Source organism: Propithecus coquereli, unplaced genomic scaffold (genome assembly GCF_000956105.1).
Source record: "Propithecus coquereli isolate 6110/MARCELLA unplaced genomic scaffold, Pcoq_1.0 Scaffold7, whole genome shotgun sequence".
Lineage (NCBI taxonomy): Eukaryota > Metazoa > Chordata > Mammalia > Primates > Indriidae > Propithecus > Propithecus coquereli.
This window is the reverse complement of record NW_012153062.1, coordinates 5,264,800-5,290,790: the sequence shown is the minus strand read 5'-3', so window position 1 is coordinate 5,290,790 and position 25,991 is coordinate 5,264,800. Positions and strand designations below refer to the sequence as shown.

Below are 25,991 nucleotides of genomic sequence, written 5' to 3'. Positions count from 1 at the left end.
TACGTTTTCTACTGCTAAAAAGTACTTGATATTATTTAGTAATTATATAGTCATTAAGAGCACTAAACATCAAAATTTGACAGCCCTCTGTTTGAGATTTGACTCCAGCTGCTACACCTGTATAATTTAAAAGCACATCATTTTAACTAAGCCTTAGTTTCCATATCTGCAACACAGAAATAATAAAATGTTCACCTACCCATTATAGGTTGCTGTGAACTTGAAAAATTTATATAGGAGCTTAGCAAAGTTCCTGGCACACAGTGAGGACTCAATAAATGTTGGCTCTAATTTCTTTTTTAGGTTTTCATAGCAATATGATTCTTTTAGATTTTGTACAATAAAGATTAACGTATTAACTGCCATATAAGTTGTATTTAACTCATGCTACTTTTGAGCCTGGGGCCTCATGAAGCGTATGTAACTCACACATCTCTACCTTGTGAGCTGCGTGAACTATTTCTCAAGTTGCATATAACTCACACACAGAAAACAAAAAATAACATATTTTTCATTAAATTAGAAAGGATCATTTTGTTTTTGACGTTTTTGTTCTACTTTTGTAATAAAACACTACAGCTCCAAGGAAAAAAAAATTTTTTTCCTAGTATGGCAGTCAATGTGTTAAAAACAAGGCTTCAGCACAAAAGGGCTGATTATTCATTTCTCCTCCCTGGTCCCTAATGTCACAGAACTATAGAACCACTTCCCATAAGATGCATTCGATGTTGTAGTCAAGGGATGTATGAGTGACCACTAAGCCAGTGGTTAATAACCTTAAAGTCTCATACCTTAAGAGGCAACAATTTCAGAGAAGCCAAGAGAACTTGAAATAATTTAACAAGTTAATATATATATATTTTATCAAGTATAACATGTTCATACAAAAACATTTAGTAGAAATATAACTCACACATACAAAAAGAGGCGATTTTTTGTCCCTTTTATATCCTATTTTAGACAAAATGATGAAACCCAGAAAATAACAGAAATGCACTAGTTCTAAAAACTGGGAATTTTATAAATGAAACAGATTCAATCATCTATACCTTCTCTCAAATTCCAAACAATGAGGCTTACTGCCCTGTACTCTCAGAATCGACTTAAATAAATCTTTGCTTGATTTGGATGGAATATATATTTTCAATGGTTGACAGTCCAGGCAGAATAAGGACATAAAATGATCCATAAGACAAAACATTTCACACAAAAGGAATGATGTTAACAAAACCCAGACAATATCAAGAGGAAATGCAATGAATTTAAAAACTTCTGAAACAGGCATTTTTGGGGATCATTTATAAAATACCAAAAAGTTCAGAATTGCTGAAAAAGTTTATGTAGAACAAAGCCAAGGGGTGAAAAACTATCAAATGTATTAAAACCATCTAAAGCCAAACAAGATGTAACTGACCTATATAATTTAGAAATAGGTTTAAGTGCATTTTCTTTGTATAATTAATTGACTATCACATGTAAAAACTGGCAATGAATTAAAATGCAATTAAATACAGATTTGCAAGCCTTTTGGCCATTCTGTAAATATTTAAAAATTAAGTGAACTGCCGACTGAAAAATGAAAACTTACATACATACCATAAAAGCACAAATGATCAAAGATGCACTATAAAATTGTGTGAAAAAAACATATTGATACTAAACAAAAATCTTTCAGGCACGTGTATTCAGAAACATTCCTTTTATAAATAAACACCGAGTTTCACTCCAAAAAATAAAGCTGATTTTCCCCAATTGCACCTATTAGTTGAGAACTATATCATATATTAGGGATGCATTTAAATGGACCATTTTACAGGGAAAGTCAACTGAACTTTAAAAAATATGAATCCACCTTTTTTATTCACAATTTCAAAAATACAGAATTTAAAGATAATTTCACCAGCGTAAGCAAGAATGAGACCCTGTCTCTACTAAGTATAGAAAAATTAGCTGGGCCCAGTGGCGAGTGCCTGTAGTCCCAGCTACTCAGGAGGCTGAGGCAGGAGGATCGCTTGAGCCCCGGAGTTTAGGTTGCTGTGAGCTATGAAGCCACTGCACTCTACCCAGGGTGACAGAGCGAGACTCTGCCTCAAAAAAAAAAAAAAAAAATTCCAGTGAGGCACAAACGTGGCCCTATCAACATTCTACCATTCAATATGACCAACAGAGAATAATTCAATACAACAAAAAGTAAAATCCACAATTTGTCAATCCTATACAAAAGGGGCCTCATCAAAACATTCTTTTACAAAACACAATGTCACAAAAAAAAAACCCAACAAAAAAAGAAAGGCTGAATTTTGACAACCCTACACAAATTGTGGGATTTCATCTTCAAGGTCTTCAAACTGTTGCATTCGTTTTAGCCTTGGTCTCTGACACGCTGGATTCACATCAGGCAAGCCATGCTCCTCAGAGTTCTCTTTAGGCTGACTGATCAGCTGACCAGGACAAGCTGGTGCTTTGCCCTGGTCTGGCACTGATTTCACCACATGACCCTGGGGATCGTGAGCTGTGCCAGGTGGTACTGCTGCCAAGGGCAAAGCTGGTTTCTCTTCATTATCCCTGACACTGCTAGCAGGAGGAGTATGTGGTTTATAAAATGTTGTCCAGTGTTGGGGCTGCAGTGTTCTGGGTGCTCTGAGGGGAGCAAGAGGGTAGGAGTCGGAGGACCGTCTCTCAGATGCCTCTCCTGCTGACCTGCCCAGCTCTATGGATGGCTTACTGGGCTGGCAGGCACTACTGGAATGGTCCCCACTGATCCTGATGCTTGTCACCACTCCTTTCTCCTGCAGTGCACTGGGCACAATCACCGTAGCCTTGGCAGTTGTGTTGTTTTGTTCATGCTGTTTGTCCTGAGATTTTTGTAGAGTTTGCTGTTCAAAGCCATTAAATTTGGAACAAACAGTGGTAGGAGTGTCTTTTCTATTAACTCCTTCAAAGGAAGGATTCTTGCAAAACTTGTCTAAATTTATATTTCCCATATTTCTGCCATTTTTCTCATTAGGAGGGCTTGCAAGAAGTAGTCTGTCTACAGGCAAACTTACAGGTCTAATCTTAGTCCTTGGAGTATGCCTCTCCACCAAGTTTGTTGCTCTGTCAGATTTCAGAGTAAATGGCTTATGGGTTTTACAAACATCTTCCATCTTTTGGGATGCTGATTCAAGCTCTTGGTCTAGAAGCAAATACACTTTGTTGTCTGAAAAAGAAAGATTTATTTCAATAAATATAATGAACAGCTACAAAATACACTGCAAGTTAGTAAAAACAAAACAAAAGAAAACAAAATACTTGCTGAAGTAACTTCTTTCTCTGTGCTGTGCATGAACAAGTATTTTCTAAGTCAAAAGACTGTCACAATTTCAACAGGCAGACATTGGTAAACTAACCTCAGAAAAGTTACACCAATTTACACACCAACCACATGCAGCTGTGCCCTGCAGCCCAAGGGTTTTGCCAACTCACTCAATCTGCTTTTCTGTTACACTCACCCACACTGACAACCTATCAGATCAAATGCCTTAGATGCTCTCCACAGCTGATCAACTAATGAAGTACAACATCCACCCTGTCAAATTAAGGTTGAATAGTTTTATGTTAAGTAAAAAAGACACCCTGTTCCTAATTTGCTCCCAGATTTACTTTCTTCTCTAGTCTGGACTCGTGGTCCATGTTTTCTCACCTAGAACCCTCAGCTCCTCAAACCCTGTCCCTGGTTGCTGCATCTATCCAAAAAAACCTCCAATTCCTGGCTAGTTCCAGCCCTTTGCTCGCCCTCCTTCCTCTTCACTGAGGAAAAACATCAACAACTGTGTGCCCTGACACCATCCTGACTCTGAGCTGCAGCTGGCCCCTGGGACAGCATGCAATCCTCTCCTGGCCACCTGGTCCCTCTCCCACGTCTCTGGGGCAGTGCTCTGCAGACAGGTGCCCATCAGAATCACTTTTCAGTGGTCCTCTCCTCCGACTTCCCTCCTCACCTGGGACTGCTCTTTCCTGGGTTCTAAGGCAACACTCTCTTGATCTGCTTTCCCGGGTCCTTCCCCACATTTATAGACCATTCTAAGGGAGCTGACTCTCTGCAGTTGGACTATAAGCACCAAAGTATATTCTTAAAGTTCCGAGGGGAAACCTTACAGCACAGAGAAGAGTGCAGACTCTGAAGCCCAGCTGCCTGGGCCCTCACTCAGCTCTACCTACCACTTCTGCACAGGGCAGGGCGATCCCACTGCCCTACGTGTCTTCCTCTGTCAGAAAAGACTCAGAAGGGTGTCTGTGTTGTTGTGTGGTCTAAATGATCTAACCAGAAATGTGTGTAGAATTATCTTGTACACAATAAGCACTGGAAAATGCCATTTATTAGTGTTACTATTACTAATTGGGGGCCCTAGATTATGGGTGAATGAAATAAGCACAGAAATAGGAATCCGACTGGGTTCAAATTCTGACTGAACAATTTATTAGGGGCATCACCTTTGGCATTACTTAACCTCTCTCATATTGTTAGCTATGGGTTGAATGAGGCTAATGCTATATATACTTTAAAGCACAGAACTGTTACAAAGATCCAATCAGATAAATGGAATTAAACAATAAGCGCAGTGCTTTCCACGGAATAGGCAGGTACTTGGTGAATGATACTTCTCTTCCTTTTTAGACCCTATTAGGCTATGCTTATTGATATTTAATTACACATTAAGTTAAAAATGTATGGATATATAGTGAAAAATTGGAATTTAGTTGTAACAATGTGGAGTTACAATACCAAATGAAAGCTTTTCCACTAGTTTTGACAGCTACTAATCATTGCAACTAAAATTATCATATAAAGAAAAGCAGTGAATGACTGCTGTCAAAGAAATTAAAAAAAGACATATACGCGTATGTGCTTAATGAGTTAAAAGAGGGCCACAGGGAAAAAGAACGTGAAAAAATTTTAGGAGTCTAAATTTTTTCAATTTCAGAAGTCTAGTTTGATTCTTTATGAACAGTTACATCAGTACCCTGAACTACGGTAACAGAAGATGCTAGTGGGCTGGGTTCGGTGGCTCTCGCCTGTAATCCTCGCACTCTGGGAGGCCAAGGCGGGAGGATCGCTTGAGGTCAGGAGTTTGAGACCAGTCTGAGCAAGAATGAGATCCTGCCTCTACAAAAAATAGAAAAATTAGCCAGGCGTGGTGGCACATGCCTCTAGTCCCAGCTACTTGGGAGGCTGAGGCGGGATAATGGCTTGAGCCCAGGAGTTGAGGTTACAGCGAGCTACGATGATGCTACTGCACTCTAGCTTGGGGGACAAAGTGAGACTGCCTCAAAAAAATAAATAAATAAAATAAAATAAAAAAGAAGAAAAAGCATTTTCAGAAGGAACACAAAAAACATTTTTTATAAGGAAGATTATTATGAAGAATGACATTCATTTAAATACAAGGTAGACAGGTACAGTGGCTCATGCCTGTAATCCCAGCACTTTGGGAGGTCTAGTCGGGAGGATCGCTTGAGGCCAAGAATTTGAGACCAGCCCAGGCAACACAGTGAGACCCCTTCTCTACAAAAAAACTTTAAAAAATTAGCCAGGCATGGTGTTGTGTCCCTATAGTTCCAGCTACTCAGGAGGCTGTGGCAGGAGGACCACTTGAGCCCAGGAGGTTGAGGCTGCACTGAGCTTTGATTGTGCCACTATACTCTAACCTGGGCAAAAGAGCAAGACCCTGTCTTGGGGGGCAGGGGTGGGAGGTGGGTGGAAAATGCAAGTTATAGTAACAAGCAACATTCTCAATGGCTAGCCAAGATATATTAACTAATAAAGTTTTGTTCTCTAACTTCCTTCACCTCCACTTACCTTGGCTTTTAATTATGTTTTATTGGCAAAATTTTAAGTCAACATTTTTTTACATGGCCACTCACCACTGAGACATGCATTACATTTTTCCGATGCATTTTGCTTGCGTTCTGATTCCTCAAATGATGTAGCTGGTTCAAAAATTTTGCTTTCACTACTTGCAGTATGGATATCCTGTTGATGGAAGAGAATTTTTAAATTTGAAGAAGCAAAACACACCTTAAAGTAAACAGTTCAAAGATTTTCAACTTATTAACACAAACATCACAAACTTCTAATACAATTCCATAAAGGTAAAAACTCACTTCCTTTGAAGAAAAAAATAGTGATTTCATGGAATGTTCTGGGTCTCTTTCTTCTGGTGATAATGGAGACTTCAGAAGACAGCCTTGATCAACCTGAGGTGCAACACCACCTGTACTACACACAACATTTTGTGGCTGTAGGGATCCATCGAAGATCTTCTGTGAGTAAGTAATGAGGAACTCCACCAACCGCGCTTGATTTGAATATTCAGCAAGGGAGGAGATGGTGACTGGAGCAGTTGTGGGCCTTGGCCTAATAAGACTTGGTCCAAATATCACCCCCAAATTTTTGGAGTTCATCTTGTTTTCTTCTGCATGATCTACTACCCTGCAAAGTAGAACACATAAAGCTGTATGAGATTTGCCTATTAGGGTTTCTTCATGGTAGTTTTACTATGGGAACAGTATGAGCATATGGTCAGCTCATCTGCCAGGTATGCAAGACTTTATCAGGCCTCCACCTAGCTCAGTTCCTGCTACTACTTGCTGTGTTGCAGCCTTACCAATTTACTTATACTTCCCAAATGCAAAATGCTCTCGTGTCTGTGTCTGTTACGCTCTGCTTGGAATGCTCTTCCTGCATACATTCTTTGTTCATCAAACCACTACTCAGTTCTTTATGTCTGACTCGAGGGATACCTCCTCTGTTTTAGCCCCTTCACCCCATAGTCCTTGGCATGCTGCGCATAGCCCTGTTAGAATATGAATGATGCTGTACTCCACTGGTCTGCAGGTCTGTCCTCCAAGCTGATAAGCCCAACAGATGGCAGAAACCCTATGTTTTCATCCTTGTTTCCCCAGGTAGAGCCTGGCATACAGGACGCATCTGAGGGGATGACACTGGCTGCATGAACATATATATTCAATGTCTCCCTCCTATGTTAGAAATGAAATGTTCATTTAAAAAATAACATAACAATGTAAATATACTTAACACTACTCAACTGTACACTGAAAAATAATTAAGATGGTAAATTTTATATGCAGTTTGCCACAATTAAAAATAAAAACAAAAAACTAATCAATTATCTACACATTAACAGATGTTCTATTTATATAAAATTCTTACCGCTTAAGATGTACTATGAGGTAATGAAGACTGTTCAAATTTGATGCTGGCAATTGTCTTAGAAGGTCCTTGCTTTTTAGAAGAATTCGTTTCATTTCTATACACATACTTGGCCACTTTTTGTCCTCAGGGCTATCCTTTTTTGTCTCTTGTTCTTCATTTACACGCTGGATCTCTTTTGCAAGGTCTATAAATTCCTTGTACAATCGAAATAAAATAAATGGCTCTGGGAGCTGAAAAAGTAAAATTACATTAGGAATATCATTCTATTTTTTCTGTTAATAGTCAACTATTACTGATAGTTATTGAATGATTTGGTACGTCTCTTCAGATTATCAAGATTTACAGTCAATTTACATTTAGAAATGTACGTATGTTTGCTACAGATATGACCTATGTGAACCTTAAATCATCATAAATTTTATCTATATTAAAAATGAGGTAACTGATAATCAGTAAAACTCTAACCTACACTTAAAGCTGCATGTGGAATTTTAAAACTGATATGTATCTCTCCTACCAATTACATTGATGACTGCCCCAAAGTTAGGATGATCTTCAACTGTTTTACTGAAACAAGCCCAGGATAATGAACGAAGTCAAATTTATTAGAAAAAGCTGATAAACTGAATTTTATTGGTACGGGGGAGACAGAAAGAACAAATGGTATAGGGCCTTTGTGTTTTACTTGGGACACATTGAAGATTACCATCAGACAATATGAACTACAAGAAAAACACTGTCAACATTTTATTTATCTAATTTTTAAATACAATTTCAACTGCCATAAGAAGGTCAAAAGAAGTGGTTTGTCTCTTGAACTAACAAAGGGCATGCCATTTTGATCTGCCCACTGCCATAATGAATTTCAACATTTCTATGGGCTCTGCAATGGAAAATAAAGTGTAGCTCTGGCTATGTGATGTCCTTTATTATCTGCAGTGAGGTAGGTCCCCTCTCTCTGGTTTCCCCTGCTGGTTCTAGAGAGAGGCAGCCTTGAGATCGATTTCTACCTCCAGCACTCTGGGATCTGAAGGAAGTCACTTAACTTCTTGGAGCTTCAGGTTTTCCACATAGTAAATGAGCAAAATGAAAGCCGCTCTCTAATACTGTTGTAAAAATTGAGCATGGTTTCCCACGTGAAAGTCTTGGTCACACAATATTCCTGAGACAGAATGAGACCTGACAGTATTGGACCCCATTCATTTCCTCTGTCTGACTGGCCAGAAAAGATAAAGGAGGATTCATTATGAGATTTATAGTCATTCAAAGGCACTCAGCCTCCATTTTTTAGTTGAGCATCCTGTAAAATGTGATTAAAGAGTTGAATAGTTTCCTGGGATACCATGACAGATCCAACAATTATACCTAATTTCTTTTCTCCCCGCAACCCTACTAAAATGCAGTAAAAGCCCACAAGGACTGGGAGTATAGGAGAGGAGACAAAAGCAACATTTCACAAGCTGAAGAACAGATGAACGAATGCTGACTTAGCAGTTCTGAGAAAGCTGAAACCCCAAACTATGAACCTACATGATTTACAGAATCCCAAGGAGACTCACGGGCTGTCAGCACTAGGTCCTCTGATCCTGTGGGAGGGTGAGACCTAAGCTACCTGAGAAGGCTTAGATATATAGATTCTTGTCTCCACTCCAACCTCCTAAGCAAATCTGGAGATTTTTTCTCTGCTCAGTATAAAACAGGGTCTCCGGATGGGTAATGTCAAGCATAAGGCAACTCCCTGAAAATGGAGATGTAGCAACTCTACACACACTGCATGCAGAGATTCTGCAACCTTCATACCCTACGAGTCTCCCAGAGGACTGGCACCACACTCTAGGCAAGGAGTATCAGAGCAGCCCAAGATTAGGGACCTGGAGATACAGACATCAGGTGTTTCCCAAACAGCCCGCCTAGATCGTCCTATAATAAAGCTCAATGTCTTCAAAGCCTTCATGTGTTCAAGAGCTTCCAAAGAGATTTCAATTTCCAAATCTTTCATTATAAGCAGACAACTAGGGAAGACAGAAACCAAAATGGGTAGGGAAAAAAAACTCAAAACAACTTAAAGGTCTAGAACTCTGCTATTAATACGGTGGCCACTAGACACATATGGCTACTGAGCACTGGAAATGAGGCTGGTCCAAGTTGAGATGTGCTCTAAATCAGTGGTCCTCAACCTTTTTGGCACCAGGGACTGGTTTCATAGAAGATAATTTTTCCATGGATGGGGGTCGGGGGGAGAGGAAAGTGGGGAGATGGAGGATGTTTTCAGGATCATTCAAGCACATTACATTTATTATGCAGTCAAATCTCTCTGCTAATGATAATCTGTACTTGCAGCCACTCCTCAGCACTAGCATCATTGCCTCAGCTCCACCTCAGATCATCAGGCATTAGATCTCATAAGGAGTGCACAACCTAGATTCCTCACACACGCAGTTTACACTAGGGTTTGCTCTCCTATGAGAATCTAACGCTGCTGCTGATCTGACAGGAGGTTGAGCTTATGTGGTGATGCGAGCAATGGGGAGCGGCTGTAAATACAGATGAAGCTTCGCTTGCTGGCCTACCACTCACCTCCTGCTGTGCGGCCCGGTTCCTAATAGGCCATGGACTAGCACCAGTCTGCAGCCCAGAGATTAGTGACTGCAGCTCTAAATGAACAATACACACCAGATTTTAAAGACTCAGTACCAAAAAAAAAAAAAAAAAAAAGGGGAAATATTTCATTAAAAATTAAAAATACTAATTAAATGTTCAAATGATATTTCCAATATAATAAAATATTAACTTTACTTATTTTTATGTAGCTACTAGAGAATTCAGTATTACACATGTGGCGCACATTATATTTCTATTGGACAGGGCTAGAGGATATGCAGAGAAAATAACTCTTTAAAAAAAAAACCCTTAACATGCTCAGGTAGATAAGATACTGCATTCATTAAAAAAAGAAAGGAAGCTATAAAAAGATCAAAAAACCAGAGTTCTTGGAAATTAAAACACAGTATCAGTAAAGAAACAGTTCATAGCAGAGAAGAAAAATAAAGCTGAGGAAATTTCTTAGTAAGTGTTGAAAGAAAACAAAAACAAAAAAAGAAATAAATAACAGAGAAAAGGTAAGGGAACTAGAGAACCAGTATAGGTTGTCAATTATCCAAGTAAGAGTTCCAGGTAGAAAGTAGAAAGAAATAGAGGAGGGGAAATGAGCAACAAAATAAAGAAAAATTCTAAAAACTAAAGGACTAACCAGATTGATAGAGCTCATGGGGGGCCCAGAATAGTGGACAAAAATACACCCATGTCAAGGCACATCATTATGAAATTTCAGGATAGTTGGGGGAAAAAAGAAGATTCTACCAGCTTTTGGTGAGATAAAATAAGCCACATACACAGAGTTAGAAATGAAACGAGAAGGATTTCAGACTTCAAAGAAAAAAAAAGCCTTCATAATTCTAAAGAAAAATAACTTGCAGCCTAAAATACTATAACCTTCCACACTTTTCACACTATTACATTTCCATTTAAGAGGGCAGAATAAAGACATTCATGGATAAATAAGGTTTCAAATATTTACTCCTATTCTACCTTGCTCAAGTATGGTCATGACCAAAATAGGACAATAAATCCAAAATGAGGAAGACAAAAGAGGGAGGAAGGAGAAGAGAGATCCCAGGGTGACAACTATTTGCCATATTATAAGAGATCCAGTACAAAATTATAGCTAGACAGGAAGAATAAGTTATAGATTTCTATACCGCTGTTGGATGACTATAGTTAACAAAAATATATTACATAGTTTCAAATAGCTAAAAGGAGGATATTGAGTGTTCCCAACACAAAGAAATGATAAATGTTTGAGATGATGGATATGCTAATTATCCTGATCTGACTACTATACGATATATATTGAAACATCACTATGTACCCCATAAATGTGCACAATTTTTAAATGTCAATTAAAAATCAATTAATTTTAAAATGAAGCCAGATTGCAGCCAGAGAACTGCAGAGACTGACATGTTGAGTACTATCATCACTATTCTTTCTGCCATTATCCTTTCATTTTCACCTGAGGACAGAAGGCCAGCTGGGCTTGGCTCAGATCTCTTTTGTACTTGGCTCATGACAATGTGCTGATTAAGTTCCTGTAACCCCTCCGCAAGCTGTGGCCTGAAGCCACTAATGCCATTCACTTCACTCCACAGATGTGTTTTCTTTGGACCTACTCCTGCAAACTACAGGTGTAACAGTGAGCACAGAAAAGAAAACGTGCTGACCATATTCCAGCTAGTATATGCAATATTGAGCTTATAGGACAGCCCTGCCTGATGTCCCCAAAATGGTGCATTTCATCCTCCCAGGACACATTCATGACCTTTTCCAATGACCTCTCATAATAGCTATTTGAAAATATCAATGAAAACAAAGCCAGATGATGATCCACACACTGTTCTATTTACTGAATCTTCTTCATATAACAGTGCGGACAGTGGGTTTTCCTTATACAGCTAGATTTATGCTTTCCAGTTACTTTTCCAAAACTTAAAGATACATTGTTTAGGAATGAACAACAGCTATTAAAACTACTAAGAAAACAGAAGGAGTTATTAAAATGGTTAGGAAAGGCCTCTTAGGTGGAACTGGTAGGCTACAAATTGGAAGAGACACATGGGAGTCTTTTATAAGGTATAGTAATTGGTTTTCCTAAGTTGGGTGACAGGAAATGATTATTATTATAATTGCTCTTTAAACTGTACATATATATTTATACACTCTTTGACCTATACAATAATTAGAAAGATATCAATATAGTTTATGCCAATGAAAACATATATATGGCAAATGTTGCCAGCAACATACAAATTACATTTTTGCTCTTTTTTATTTAGCAGTAGGTTTTAAGGGTAAAAATTTTACCTGTCGAAGGTATAATTTCAAGACGTCACAGATGTCATGTGAACTAAATTCTGCAATGTCTACCAAGTGCATTCCATTCTCTAAAGCTTGACATAGTTTTTCGGTTTTTATTTTGTTTCCACACACACGATAAATTCCCTTGAGTAGAAAAAAAGTTTACAAAATTCTGTTTTAGTACAAACAGCTAAATGCAGATATCTAAATATATCTGATGTGTGTGTTTCCATTTTTTTTTTTTACAGAGTCCTTCAGGCAAGATGTTTCCATTTTTTTAAGTATTTTAGATAAAATTTAAAATCCTGAAATATTAATACTAAAAACTAAAATACATTTTCTAAAGAAATGTGAATAAATTATTAAAAACTGAAAAAAAAACTATTTTCCTTTAAAGCCTCCTTTTCCTCAGAATAAATCATACAGGCATAAAATTTATGTCTCTGTTGCCTGGGCTACAGTACAGTGTCACCATCACAGCTCACTGAAATCTCAAAGTCCTGGGCTCAAGTAATCTTCCTGCATCAGCCTCCTGAGTAGCTGGGACTACAGGCGCACACCACCATCCCCGGCTAATTTTTCTATTTTTAGTAGAGATGGGGCCTCACTCTCGCTCAGGCTGGTCTCGAACTCCTGGCCTCAAGCAATCCTCCCACCTCGGCTTCCCAAAGTGGTAGGATTACAGGAGTGAGCCACCATGCCTGGCTGCATTTATGTTTTTAAGAGTTATAATGTACCTGTAGACATAAGGCTCTATTTTCGATCTCTGAAGCGCACACTTTAAGTACAAAAGGGATGCCATCTGGTTCCCTTTTTGCAACTTGTGTGAATTCTGCTCCAAATAAGTGTATTTTTCCTGGTAGTTTCTGACGACCACAAATGATGACTAAATTTTCCAAGCACTTTCGGTGACAAACAAGGAGACACTACAAGAAAATGATAGTTTAAAACTGGTTAATTCACCTTAAAACTATTCACAAATGGGCAAACTATAGGTAGAGAGTAATATAACAAAAATCAGCTTAAAAGATATTACTTTTCGTGTTTGAAATACATTTAACAGCAAAATGAAATATAAAATTATAGAAAGTACACTGGTATAATTTATTAAAAATATATTTGCATAAGATCCTAATAAGTAAGCATAAAGGGGCTAATGCAATTCCGGGAAGGTCTTACCTCTTCACATTCAACACCTTGGAACACTACAATGCCATCACAATCCCTACATTTCGTGGGGGATCTCAATTTGCGAAACTTGTGAGTGAGAGCTGCCTTTGACATCAATGTTTTCTTAAATGTTCCAAGAGAATTGGGTCCTTGCAACAAAAATAGGTTAGTATATAAAAATTGTGAGATTACAGAAAAATTATACCATGTGAGGCTGTATTTTGAATAAGGCTTAGATATTCCAATCATTCCATATATTACAAAAAGCTATTATTTTGAATTTGTAACATCAAAATAAGTATCCAATTTATAGATCTCTTAAAGGGCATATACATTTATCAAACTTTTAAGCTATGAGTAAAAATCACCACCAAGTCAATGAGATAATTCTAAAATAGCATGGCATAATGTTTTTAGAATCAACAAATTTACGTTGTTACTAATATACCCTTTAAAGAGCTGGGAAGAGTGTCTATAAGTGGCATTACGTTCTTAGAAAAAGCCCCTATAAACACTTCAAAGAAAAATAGTTAGATGAGGTTAGCATGTCAGCATTATTTGCATTAAGGATAAACTGATTCTTAATTCATTATAAAATTGTAGATAATACTAGCTAGTTATATACTAAATACCATACTGGAGGGTCAGATATTCCATTAATTTAAGAAATGATGTTGAAACAGAAATCTGGAGGTATCAAATGTACAAAACTAATTTTTATGAATCTAATTCAAGTCATTAAAGTAATTGACTTTACTTTTATATCCTTCCACATCCACAATTTTCCTGGTCCTCAACAAGTATATTTATTTACCTTTCCTGCTTAGCTTCTTGCATTGTTTCTTTTGAGGGAGATTTTTTTTAGACTTTCTCATGTATTGCAAGCCTTTTAACACTAAATCGCTGTATTAGTTTTATGAAAAAAAGCATAATATCTAGCCTCCTACTTTAGCACCACACTAATACATTTTAGATACAGTAGTTTTGCTACTTTTTTTTTTTTTTTTTGGAGACAAGGTCTTGCTCTGTTGCCTGGGATAGAGTACAGTGGCGTCATGATAGCTCACTGCAACCTCACACTCCTGGGTTCAAGCAACCTTCCTGCCTAAGCTTCCCGAGTAGCTAGGACTATAGGTGCATGCCACCACACCCAGCTGATTTTTCTTTTTCTTTTTTTTGAGACAGATTCTCGTTCATGCACCCCGGATACAGTGCACTGGCCTCACCATAACTCACTGCAACTTCAAACTCCTGGGCTCAAGCAACCCTCCTGCCTCAGCCTCCCGAGTAGCTGGGACTACAGGCATGCGCCAGGACACCCAGCTAATTTTTTTTCTATTTTTAGTAGACACAGGGTCTCACTCTTGCTCAGGTTTGTTTGGAACTCCTGACCTCAAGCAATCTTCCCACCTTGGCCTCCCAGAATGCTAAGATTACAGGCGTGAGCCATCGTGCCTGTGCTACTTATTCTTATACTTGTAACATTTGATTAATACTTTTTCAACTCATACATAATTTCTGGGATATATTCAAGTCATTGTGATACCTTTTGTTTAATACACAGCAAAGTAATGATTCTTTAAAATCATACTGTTTTTCTAACAGCATGCAGTGCTACTGATTCAACTCATTTAGTGAGACTTAATTCAGGTGAATACTATACCAGCTTCTGAAGGGGAAGGTGGCTCTCTTTCATCTAGATCATCTGCAGAGGACATGGTTCCACTGGATGGAGTTCGTGGAAGTTTTCGATGAAAGTCTCCTAAAAGAAAATTGTGGATACAATTCTCTGACCATTCACTGAAGAATTACAGAAATGGGTAATGACAATACTTTTGGAATAATACAAGTCATATTATTTTATTAGCTTTAATGTAAAAATAAATTCTCACACTCTGGATAATAGGGAATTCTGACAGTTATTCCTAGGAACAAAAGGGAATTTAACCAAATCTGACTATTTCAAACAAATTTAAAAACTGAGGATCATATATTCCAATGAGACTTTACTGCCAATTTCTGACGATAAGTGTTGGAGATTGTAAGCTCCACAAGGATAGGTAGTATTTTCCATTCATGTCTTATATCTAATATCTGACAGAGTTGCTGGCACAATAATGAAGTTGTCATTAAGTGTTTGTTGAATTAAGTTATAAATAAATGTATACAACCGAAAGCTTTCTAAAACACACAAAAAATCTTTGAAAAAAACACTACAATAGTAACATCCCATTTATGTTCCTAGTAAGACAGGACACCAGGAACCAGGAACCACAGCCCAGTGATCCCTGGCAGGGAGTTGAGACCACAGGATTCAAGCTATGTCCACAAAGGACACTGCCATGTGTATAGAAGCGTGTTTGGAAGCAACCCAACTGGGAATGAGATTTATTTACTCCCTGCTGGTATTATAAATAGGCCTATATCTAAGTGGAAGAATTCAGTTCACTTTAACTCAAGGTCTTAACAGTGCTAGCTTCAGAGTTAGAAAGGCTGTTCACAAATGATTTTAAACAACATTCTCTTCCAAAAAGGATTTCTCTTCAGAATATGCCTAAAGGTGGTCATCTAGTTTTTGCTTTGAATGTGTTCCCAGTAACTAAGAAATCGCAAGGTCACACATTGCATTTTAGAACTGTTCTAATTGTAAAATGGATTCCTTATATTACTGAGCAGAAATCTGCCTCCCTATAAATCCCAGTCTTTGGTCATATTTTTCCCCAAAGGAGCAAACATGCACTCTAACTTTAATTCCTTTTCACTTCCAGTATTTGAAAATAGCTGTTATGTCCCCAATTTTCCTCTTTCCCAGGTGATGCATTCCCAGATCTTTGCCCATTATCAGGTGATCTGGTTTCCAAATTTTTGTCTTTCTCTCATGAAGTCTTACAGGATCCCAAATAATGTAGGGCTTGCTCTAGATTGGGTCATGATTTCTGGAGCTAGCTAGAACCAATTTGTTTTTACAGAGCTCATTACAAATATTTAGCTAAATACTTAGGCTCACATCTCCAGGATGTCCCTTTGACAGTGCTAGTTTTAAAGGAGGCGGCAAAGTGACAGCTGATAATCAGTCTACAAATCCCAGTGCTGCATGGAACAATTTTCCTAACTTTAAACAAGAGATTTATTTAAATGAGTAAAATTTCTGTAACATACAAAATGCTAAACAGAAAAAGGCTTTAGAATTTGAGGGTGGTTAAATCCTATATCTCTCTCAAGATTCTAGGAGGAACATAACCAGAAAGAACAAGACTGTAGTCGTCTCTGGTAGAGGAGTGAAGAAAGAATGCTGGAAGTAAGAATCTCATGGGTGCAAGTGCTACCGTCTTCTCCTGCTAGCTGTATAACCTAAGGCAAGTTACCCTCTTTGAAGCCACTAAGGGAGAGTTCAAAACACCTACTCTGTCTCTCTCTCTGAGGACTATGAGACAATCTATATCAAAGTATCTTAAAGTAGATTTGCAAAAATTAACAAGTATAAGTAATTACAGGCACAAGAATTGCCATAATGACATTGTGCATTATAGCAATTAACTATTAATACAAAACAAACCAAAAGATAGATGATAGTTATGTTCATATAATAGAATACTATATAGCAGGGAAAATAAAGATGGCTACCTACATCAATATGGATCTCAAAAAAAAATGTATGAATGAAATCACAAAAGAAAAACATGATTTCATTTGTATCATTCACAAGAAGGCAAAACTCCACTATATACAGGTACTAAAACCATTAAAAACACGGAATGATTTTTAAAAATTCAGCATAGTGGTTTATTCTAGTGGGAGACAGGGCAATGTTATCAAGGAGGTGTACACTGGGGGCTTCTAATGTACTGATAATGATCTACTTCTTAGGCTGGGTGGTGAATATATGAGGGTTTATTATTTTTTTTAAAGCTGTACATGTATTTACATTCTCCTATGTATGAGGCAGTTCATTATAAAGATAAAAAATATTCAGAAAGAGGATTAATCTTTCATTGAATTTTCACTGCTAGACTTGAAACATTTATGTACCTGGACTTATAGATTCTGAATCCAGAGATCTAGATTCGCTGCTCCCTCCAGTACTCTCAGAGTCACTAAACATCCCAAATGTCCATGATCTTATAAAAGAAGGACCTTTAAGAAAAAGAGTAAAGTCAAACTTGGCTAGAAGTGGATTTGATAAGACAGAATACCAACATTCTATAAAATGAAACAATTCAAATTTCTTTAACAATGACCAATTATCAACTTTAAGACAATCATGGTAGTTACAACTATTAAGAAGATCTCATAAACTTACAACCTAAGGCCTGATATTTAAAATCCAGAGTTCCAACTTATTTCACAATCACATATAAACTATCTGATCTTTTGTAAATTAGCACTCTCTTTAGTGTGGAAAACTACCTGTTATATCTGCACTGTTAGAGCATCTGTCCTCTTCAATTTTATTAGAACTGTCAGAAAGGCGCACAACATCTTCTAAAGAGTCAGAAGGTCTATATGCAGAAGTTTGGGGACTATTTATTAATTGTTTATTTACATTCCTAAAAATAAACAAACAAAAATAAATGAAACTTAGCACCCAGAAGAATGACTAATCAGTCTCTTTTATGCTCAGAAGAATCTCTTAATGTAGACAGAGTAATTAAACCAAATATTAAGAACAAGCCATATTACATGGTTTAGCTTCTTATAGGAGATGTAAATAAAACTTTTGTTATTTGTACTTATGACAGTGGAAACATGGAAAGGAGTAGCAAAAGTGCAGTCAACAATTCATGTCATGGCTAAACTTTTCTAATATATAACCTCATGGAAAATGTAGGTTATATTTTGTGGACTTTCAAAATATGTATGGCCATCATTTGTCATTCCCAAGGGATTTGCAGATCACAAAGAACTGAGGAATGTGTCAAAATGGAAAGCTCTACTCAAGTGAATTACATCTATTCCTTGAATATATCTACTTAGAAGCCATAAAATAACAATAACAATATTCTGTAAATTTTAAAGTTAATTTTGACAACATTAGAACAGACATCTTATATTAGACAGGAACTTAGCAATAAATGTTTTCTCTCTTAATTTATATATTAATTCTCACCCATCAACTTTTTCTTCTTCGGCTGAATTTGTGGCCTTGACAAATTCACTGTACTCTTGCCCTGGGTCATAGAGTTTGGCACTATCACAGAGAGACTGTAAACTGTTTGCAAGAGAGGCAGCCTGCAGGTGTTGCATCTGGAAGAGGTTAACTGTTACCTATGGTCACAAATAGAGACAAAAGAGATATATAGATATGCTATACAAATATTAATTTATTTCAATGACAGCACCAATAAAAAAACCCACACAGCGAAGCATACAATACTGAATACATTCTGAGCATACTATGTTGTCTGATATTGTGGAAAGTCAAGATGGGGGGAAGGTAGTTTTAATCTAATATCCAGGAGCCGTCATTTCCAACAAAACTGGTTTTAAACTGAAAAGTTAAAAAAAAAAAAACCCAATAAACCCATATCCCTACTGGTTCACAATTTTAGGAGATGGATGTGTTTGTTTTTTGGTTTTTTAAACAGGGTCTCACTGTGCTGCCTGGGCTAGAGTGTGGTGATCACCAGAGCTCACTGCAGCCTCAAACTCCTGGGCTCAAGCGATCTTTCTGCCTCAGCCGCCCGAGTAGCTGGGACTATAGATAGGCATGTGCCACCATGCTCAGCTAATTTTTAATTTTTTTCTAGGGATGGGGTCTTCCAATTGCCCAGGCTGGTCTCCAACTCCTGGCCTCAAAGGATCCTGCTGCCCTGGCTTCTCAAAATACTAGGATTATAGGTGTAAGCCACTATGCCCAACGAATGGATGTGTTTTCAAGGATCCCCAGCTCTACACTATGATGATCTGACCAAAACGGCCTAAATTCTTAAGTGAAAAACATGAGAAAAAAAGTTTCCAATTAAAGCACCATTATTTCAATTGCTTTCACTTTTTCAATCCTATAAAAATAGAAATGTTTATTATTTACAGTACTCAGTTTTTATAACTAGATATTATCTCAAATCTATTAAAAACGCATTATTGCATTGAGTTTCTACAAATGCCTAAATATACTATCACTACAACTATTTACAGTAACAATAATAACAATAATAGCAGTTGACAAGTGCATACAATATGCCAGACCCATTCTCAGAGGTTTACATCAATTTAGCTAATTTGATGTTCACAAAAACCTAGGCTTTGGGTATATAACAGCAAACATATAAGATCCTGGTCCTCAGGGACCATTATGTTATCCTGAGAAGTGGTATCAGAGAGAAGTAACAGATCATGTAAATAGGATAATATCTGGTATTGAAATACTCTATAACAATGTCAAATTATGCATAAATGCACATATCAGAACAACATCTATTGGATGTTGGGGAAGGGGGAGGGCGGCGGGAGGAGAGGGGAGGAGGGAGGAGGGGACGGGTATTTGTATACACAAGGAGTGCAATGCGCACTACCCGAAGGATGGACATATTTGAAACACGGACTTGGGGGGGGGGGGACCAAGGGCAACACACGTAACCTAAACATCTGTACCCCCATAATATGCTGAAAAAAAAAAAATAATGTCAAATTATGGAGTATGACAAGGTATGTGTTTATGCAAGGGTATTTTCAACGTGGTAGGTTTGGGAAGGGCTCTCTGAGGAGGTAACATTTGACGTGAGATCTAATGTAAAGCCACTGCAAAGCTTCTGGGAGAAGACTAATCCAAACAAAAAGAAGGAGGTAGTACAAAAGTGAATGGGAAAGAGTTTGTCATGCTCAAGAAACAGATGACTTCAATATGGCTGAAGCATATTCAAAGAGGTGGAGCTGAAGTTTGAAATAAAGCCAGAAAGGGAAGCAGTTACCTAAACCATGATAAGGAGTCTGAATTTAAGTGCAATGGGGAATCCGGTAGAGGATTTTAAGCAAACCTATAAAACACGATCTGATTTATTCTTTAAAATGCTACTTTGGGCCAGGTTCAGTGGCTCACACCTATAATCCTAGTACTTTGGGAGGCCAAGGCAGGAAACTACTTAAGGCCATGAGTTTGAGACCAGCCTGGAAAACATAGCAAGACCTTGTCTCTGCGAAAAATTTAAAATTAGCTAGGCGTGGGTGCCGGGGTGGCGCACGCCTGTAGTCCCCGGTATTCCAGAGGCTGAGACAAGAGGATCGCTTGAGTTCAGGAACTTGAGGTTGCCATGAGCTATGACGACACCACTGCATTCTAGCCTGCACACAAGAGCAAAAAATAAAATGTCTCAAAAAATAAAATAAAATGAAATAAACAATAAAAAAAAAATAAATGCCACTTTGGCTCCTGTGTGGGGAATGTATTTAAGGAAAGCAATGTGAATGAATACCAAATTTCAATTAGCTTAATGTTATTTCAAAGACTGCCATGTTTCTTCTTCATCTCTCCTGACATACCAGATGATACGCTGAATTTCTGATTAGCCTTTAAGTCCTTTCCAATGTAGATAGGTATTTCCCTAAGGATAAATAGTATTTGAAAAATGCATGAAACAGCATAAATATTATTTGAAAAATGCATGAAACAAAATAGCTTATTTGTGCCCTAATTCCTTCAAGGAACAAAGGAAATTCAAGCTGCATATGATACAGTTTAAGTCCAGCAGCTGGCTATGTCAGGGCACTCTCCAACTAAAGGTAACTGCTTACTCTCCTGACCCTAAAGGTAACTTGCATGTTGGGTGCCCTCCATCAAGTTATTTATAACTTCTTTAAACCAGTGCTTTGGAAAAGTTCATGTGCAAATGAATCACCTGGGGGATCCTGTTCAAATGCAGATTATGACTGCAAAGGTCTCTGCTGAAACCCAAGATTCTGCATCCCTCACAGGCTCCCACAGTGATGGCAACATGACTGGTCAGGACCGCACTTTGGGAAGGCTTTCTAAACTTTAATTTTCTCATCATGGAGCTAAAAGCCTAATAGGATTTTGTGAGAATTAAATGAGTTAATGTAGACAAAGGGCTTAATATACTGGCAAGTGTATATTCAATCTTAGCTATGTTATTGTTTAAGGTGAAGGGATTTGTCAAAGGTAAATAATTAGCCTACATGACTTATAAAAGGAAATTTTGAATCCTTGAATTTTATAATTCTTTTAAGTCATTTTATGATTCTGTAAGTTAATCACATATTAATTAATCAAAATTTGGTAAATGAATGAGATACAATTTTATTTTTTTAATTTTTAATTTTACATTGTTATGTGTACATAATAGTTGTAGAGACATAATGTTAAATACCCAAAAACGTTTTTAGGAAGGTTTCTGGTTCAGATGGAGCTACAATTCAAAGTATGACTAATCCAGTAATATGTTTTCTCACCCACTCCCCAAGTCAGGCTTTCCAGCCTACACTCCATGCTGGGCTCCTACTCAAAGATATCCTGATTCCCAGAAGTGTGGACAGAAAGAGCTCCACAAGAGGTCCTCTCTGGACCAAGGAACAAAAGCGGGTGGTGGTGGCAGAAGATGTGACTGAAAGAGCAGGGGAAATTCTCTGGTTTCTTTTGCATGTTGTTTTCTCTCCTGGCCCAGTCCCCAATCAAGTACAAATCCCTAAGACACAATCTGTGGCAGCGGTAGTGACAGCAGTAGCAGCTGAAGAGACACCTAAAATTCTGAAGGGATCCTTCTTTATGACCAGATTAAGTGTGGTATAAAGAGGGAGGGGTCTGAAATTCCTGTTACTTTTTTCTCTTTATCCTCCCCACGCTTGGCCCTGGACAAACAGAATAGGCAGACATCAGTTTCCTGGCCATTAGACTGAGAAAAGAATCTGGAAAGTGAATCTAACTAGATCAAATGCCTGCTAAAGTTGTAAAAAAATAATGTTAAACATAGATTTATAAACAGAACCCAGAGTCACTTAGAGTAATATTGAAAATGTCTAGGATATCTTCCAAAATTACTCGTCACATGAAGAACCAAGAAAATCTCAACAACTCACAAGAGAAAAGAAATAAACAGACACCAACAGTGAAATGACTTAGATATTGGGATTACCCCATGAAGACTCTAAAACGTATTATTAGGTTGGTGCAAAAGTAATTGCAGGTTCAGATCGTGAATTTTAAATCATTGTAAGTAGGCTCAAACACATCTTTATTAATCAAAATAGGAACCATTACAATCAACACATTTTTGACAACAAGAAGTAAGTTTGCTTATTCCTGTAAGTGTAAAAATCTGTGCTTTGGGATTTGACAAACTCTTGGAAAGCATTTTCTGTATCCTGCTGGCTGTGGAAGCGTTTTCCCTGCAAAACGTTGTGGAGATGCTTGAAGAAGTGGTAGTCAGTTGGTGAGATGTCAGGTGAATATGGCAGATGAGATAAAACTTTGTAGCCCAATTCGTTCAACTTTTGAAACATTGGTTGTGCAATGTGTGGTCAACCATTGTTGTGGAGAAGAACTGGGCCCTTTCTGTTGACCAATGCCGGCTACAGGTGTTGCTGTTTTCAGGGCATCTCACTGATTTGCTGAGCATACTTCTCAGATGTAATGGTTTCACTAGGATTCGGAAAGCTTTAGTGGGTCAGACCAACAGCAGACCACCAAACAGTAACCATGACCTTTTTTTGGTGCAAGTTTGGCTTTGGGAAGTGCTTTCGAGCTTCTTCTCAGTCCAGCCACTTAGCTGGTCATATAAAATCCACTTTTTGTTGCATGTCACAATCCAATCAAGAAATGGTTTGTTGTTGCATACAATAAAAGAAGACAACATTTCAAAATGATTTTTTTTGATTTTCGGTCAGCTCATGAGGCACTCACTTATCGAGCTTTTTCACCTTCCAATTTGCTTCAAATGCCTAACCACCTTAGAATGATTGACGTTGAGTTCTTCGGCAACTTCTCACATAGTTGTAAGAGATCAGCTTGAATGATTGCTCTCAATTGGTTGTTGTCAACTTCCGATGGCCAGCCACTGCACTCCTCATCTTCAAGGCTCTCGTCTCCTTTGCAAAATTTCTTGAACCACCACTGCACGTACGTTCCTTAGCAGTTCCTGTGCCAAATGTGTTGTTGATGTTGCAAGTTGTCTCCACTGCTTTACGATCCATTTTGAACTCGAATAAGAAAATTGCTCAAGGCCGGGCATCATGGCTCATGCCTGTAATCCTAGCACTCTGGAAGGCCAAGGCGGGAGGATCACTTCAGGTCAGGAGTTCGAGACCAGCCCCAGCAAGAGCAAGACCGTGTCTCTACTAAAAATAGAAAGAAATTAGCTGGGCAACTAAAAATAGAAAAAAAAAAATTAGCCAGGCATGGTGGTACACGCCTGTAGTCCCAGCTACTCAGGAGGCTGAGGCAGGAGGATCACTCAAGCCCAGGAGTTTGAGGTTTCCGTGAACTAGGCTGACGCCATGGCACTCTACCCTGGACAACAGAGCAAGACTCTGTCTCAAAAAAAAAAAAGAGAAAAACAAAAAAAAATTGCTCAAATTTGCTTTTTGTCTAATATCGTTTCCATAGTCTAAAATAAATATAACATAAACAGTAAGTAAAAACTCATTCGCAAAAAAATAAAGAAATACACACTAAAATGATGTATAACATAACCACATTTATTTAAGAATGTATTCCAATAACAAGTAGCAAATGCCAAAACCACAATTACTTTTGCACCAACCTAATATAATGGTTGCAAAAAATAGGGCAAACAATCTTGAAACATGGAAAGACAGAAGTCTCAAAGAAATGGAAGATATAAAGAAGAAACAAAAGGAAATTTTACTGAAAAATAAAGTATCTAAAACAAAAAATTCACTGTATAGGAAAATGGAGATAACAAAGGAAAGAGTCAGTGAACTTGAAGACAGATCAATAGAACAAAAAAAAAACCACCAAGAGAAAAAAGACAGAGGGAAAAACAGAGACGACCTCCAGACCTATGGGAGAATAACAAGATGTTAGCATTTGAGTCACTGAGTCTTAGAGGAAGAGGAGAAAGAGAGTGCTCCAAAAAAAAATCTGAAGAAATAATAGCTAAAAACTTACCAAATTTTACAAGAGTCAAACTTGTGAATCAAGTTCAATGAATTCAAAACAGGAGAAACAGCAAAAACCATGCCCAGATACACCTTAATAAAACTGAGGAAAACCAAAGAAACAAGAAAAAGAAATCTTGAAAGTACTTAAAGAAAAACAACACATACCGCATAGGGGAACAATCATTCAAATGATTGTGGATTTCTCACAAGAAACTATGGAGGCCAGAAGGCAGTGAAACACCATTTTTAAAGCTGTGAAAGAACAGAATTGAATTCTGTATTTAGAATTCTGTATCAAGTAAAGATGTGCTTTGGAAAAAAAGATAAAATAAAATAGATGAAAGATTAAAGACAACCAAGAGAATTCATTTCCAGCATACTTGCTATAAAATAAATGATAAAAATAAAGGAAGTTCTACAGACAAAAGGGAAATGTTACCAGAGAAGATGGAACCATAAGAATGAAAGAATAATTAATGGAAATGGTAACCATCTGGGTAAACAGACTATCTTTCCCCTCTTAACTTCTTCATAGTATGTAAAACTTTTAATAGCAAAATTTTTAAGATGCTCTGGTGCCATTTTCAATGTATATATATGTAATACACATATATCAATTACAACCCAGAGTAGGTAAAGGGACTTACATGGTGGTAATGTTTCTACATTCCACTTGAAGTGGTAAAATACTAGTTCTAAGCAGACTATGAAAAATTAAGAGAAAGCACGTGTATATTTATGTGTGTGTGCACATATATACACACACATACATATCAATTCCTAGTGCCATCAATTTTTTTAAAAAACCATATAAAGATAGTAAAAAAAACCCGAATGAATTAGATAAATTAAAATATAAGACAAGAATTAAAATATAAGACTAGAAAATTATCAATTCATCCAAAAGAATGCAGCAAAAGGGAAAAAGATGAAAGGAAACAGAGTATAAATAGGAAAGAAAGAAAATAGTAGACCCAAATCTGAGCATATATTTACATTAAATATAAATGGTCTAAACACTACACTTAGAAGATAGAGACCATCAAAATAGATGTTTTAAAAAATCAAGATGGAAGTATATACTATCTATATGCTATATAAAAACCTCATTTTAAATATAATGATAAAATTAAAAATAGAAGAATGGCAAAAGATATACCATGCTCAAAACAATTAAAAGAAAACTGAAATAGCTGTATCAATATTAAATAGAATAAAAAGCAAGGGAATTTACCAAGACAAAGAGACACTGCATAAGGATAAAATGATCAATTCACCAAGATCATATAATTGTTAATATGTAAGCAACTGACAGACCTTCAAAATACATAAAACAAAGACTGATAGAACTAAAAATACACAATATGTTGGAACTTCTTTCTCAGTAATTCCTTTCTCAGTAACTCCTTTCTCAGTAATTGCTAGTAGTAGTAAAAAGTAAATCATCAAGACTACAGAAGAAATAAATTACATCTTAAACTAACAGGAACTAATTCACATTTACAAAAGACTCAACAACAGAACACACCTTCTTTTCAAGTGCACACACGGAACATCACTGAACTTTTCAGAGAAACAGCTTTTAGTTTCATTAATTTTTCTCTATTTTTTCTTTTTAATT

General features: G+C 37.2%; 1 protein-coding gene across 1 annotated transcript in view; it reads right to left on the bottom strand.

Annotated features, from left to right (window-relative positions):
• Window positions 1-2,097: 2,097 nt before the first annotated feature.
• The window catches only part of ARHGAP29 (Rho GTPase activating protein 29), a 79,918-nt gene continuing 56,024 nt past the window's right edge, over window positions 2,098-25,991 (bottom strand). The window contains exons 13-23 of the mRNA XM_012661195.1: window positions 18,408-18,565; window positions 17,708-17,847; window positions 17,330-17,434; window positions 14,964-15,062; window positions 13,310-13,449; window positions 12,868-13,056; window positions 12,137-12,274; window positions 7,214-7,446; window positions 6,145-6,472; window positions 5,905-6,013; window positions 2,098-3,199 (exon numbers count right to left, since the gene is read on the bottom strand). Coding sequence (XP_012516649.1) covers window positions 2,310-3,199; window positions 5,905-6,013; window positions 6,145-6,472; window positions 7,214-7,446; window positions 12,137-12,274; window positions 12,868-13,056; window positions 13,310-13,449; window positions 14,964-15,062; window positions 17,330-17,434; window positions 17,708-17,847; window positions 18,408-18,565 — 2,529 coding nt within the window. The 3' untranslated portion in view covers window positions 2,098-2,309. The remainder of the gene's footprint in view (window positions 3,200-5,904; window positions 6,014-6,144; window positions 6,473-7,213; window positions 7,447-12,136; window positions 12,275-12,867; window positions 13,057-13,309; window positions 13,450-14,963; window positions 15,063-17,329; window positions 17,435-17,707; window positions 17,848-18,407; window positions 18,566-25,991) is intronic.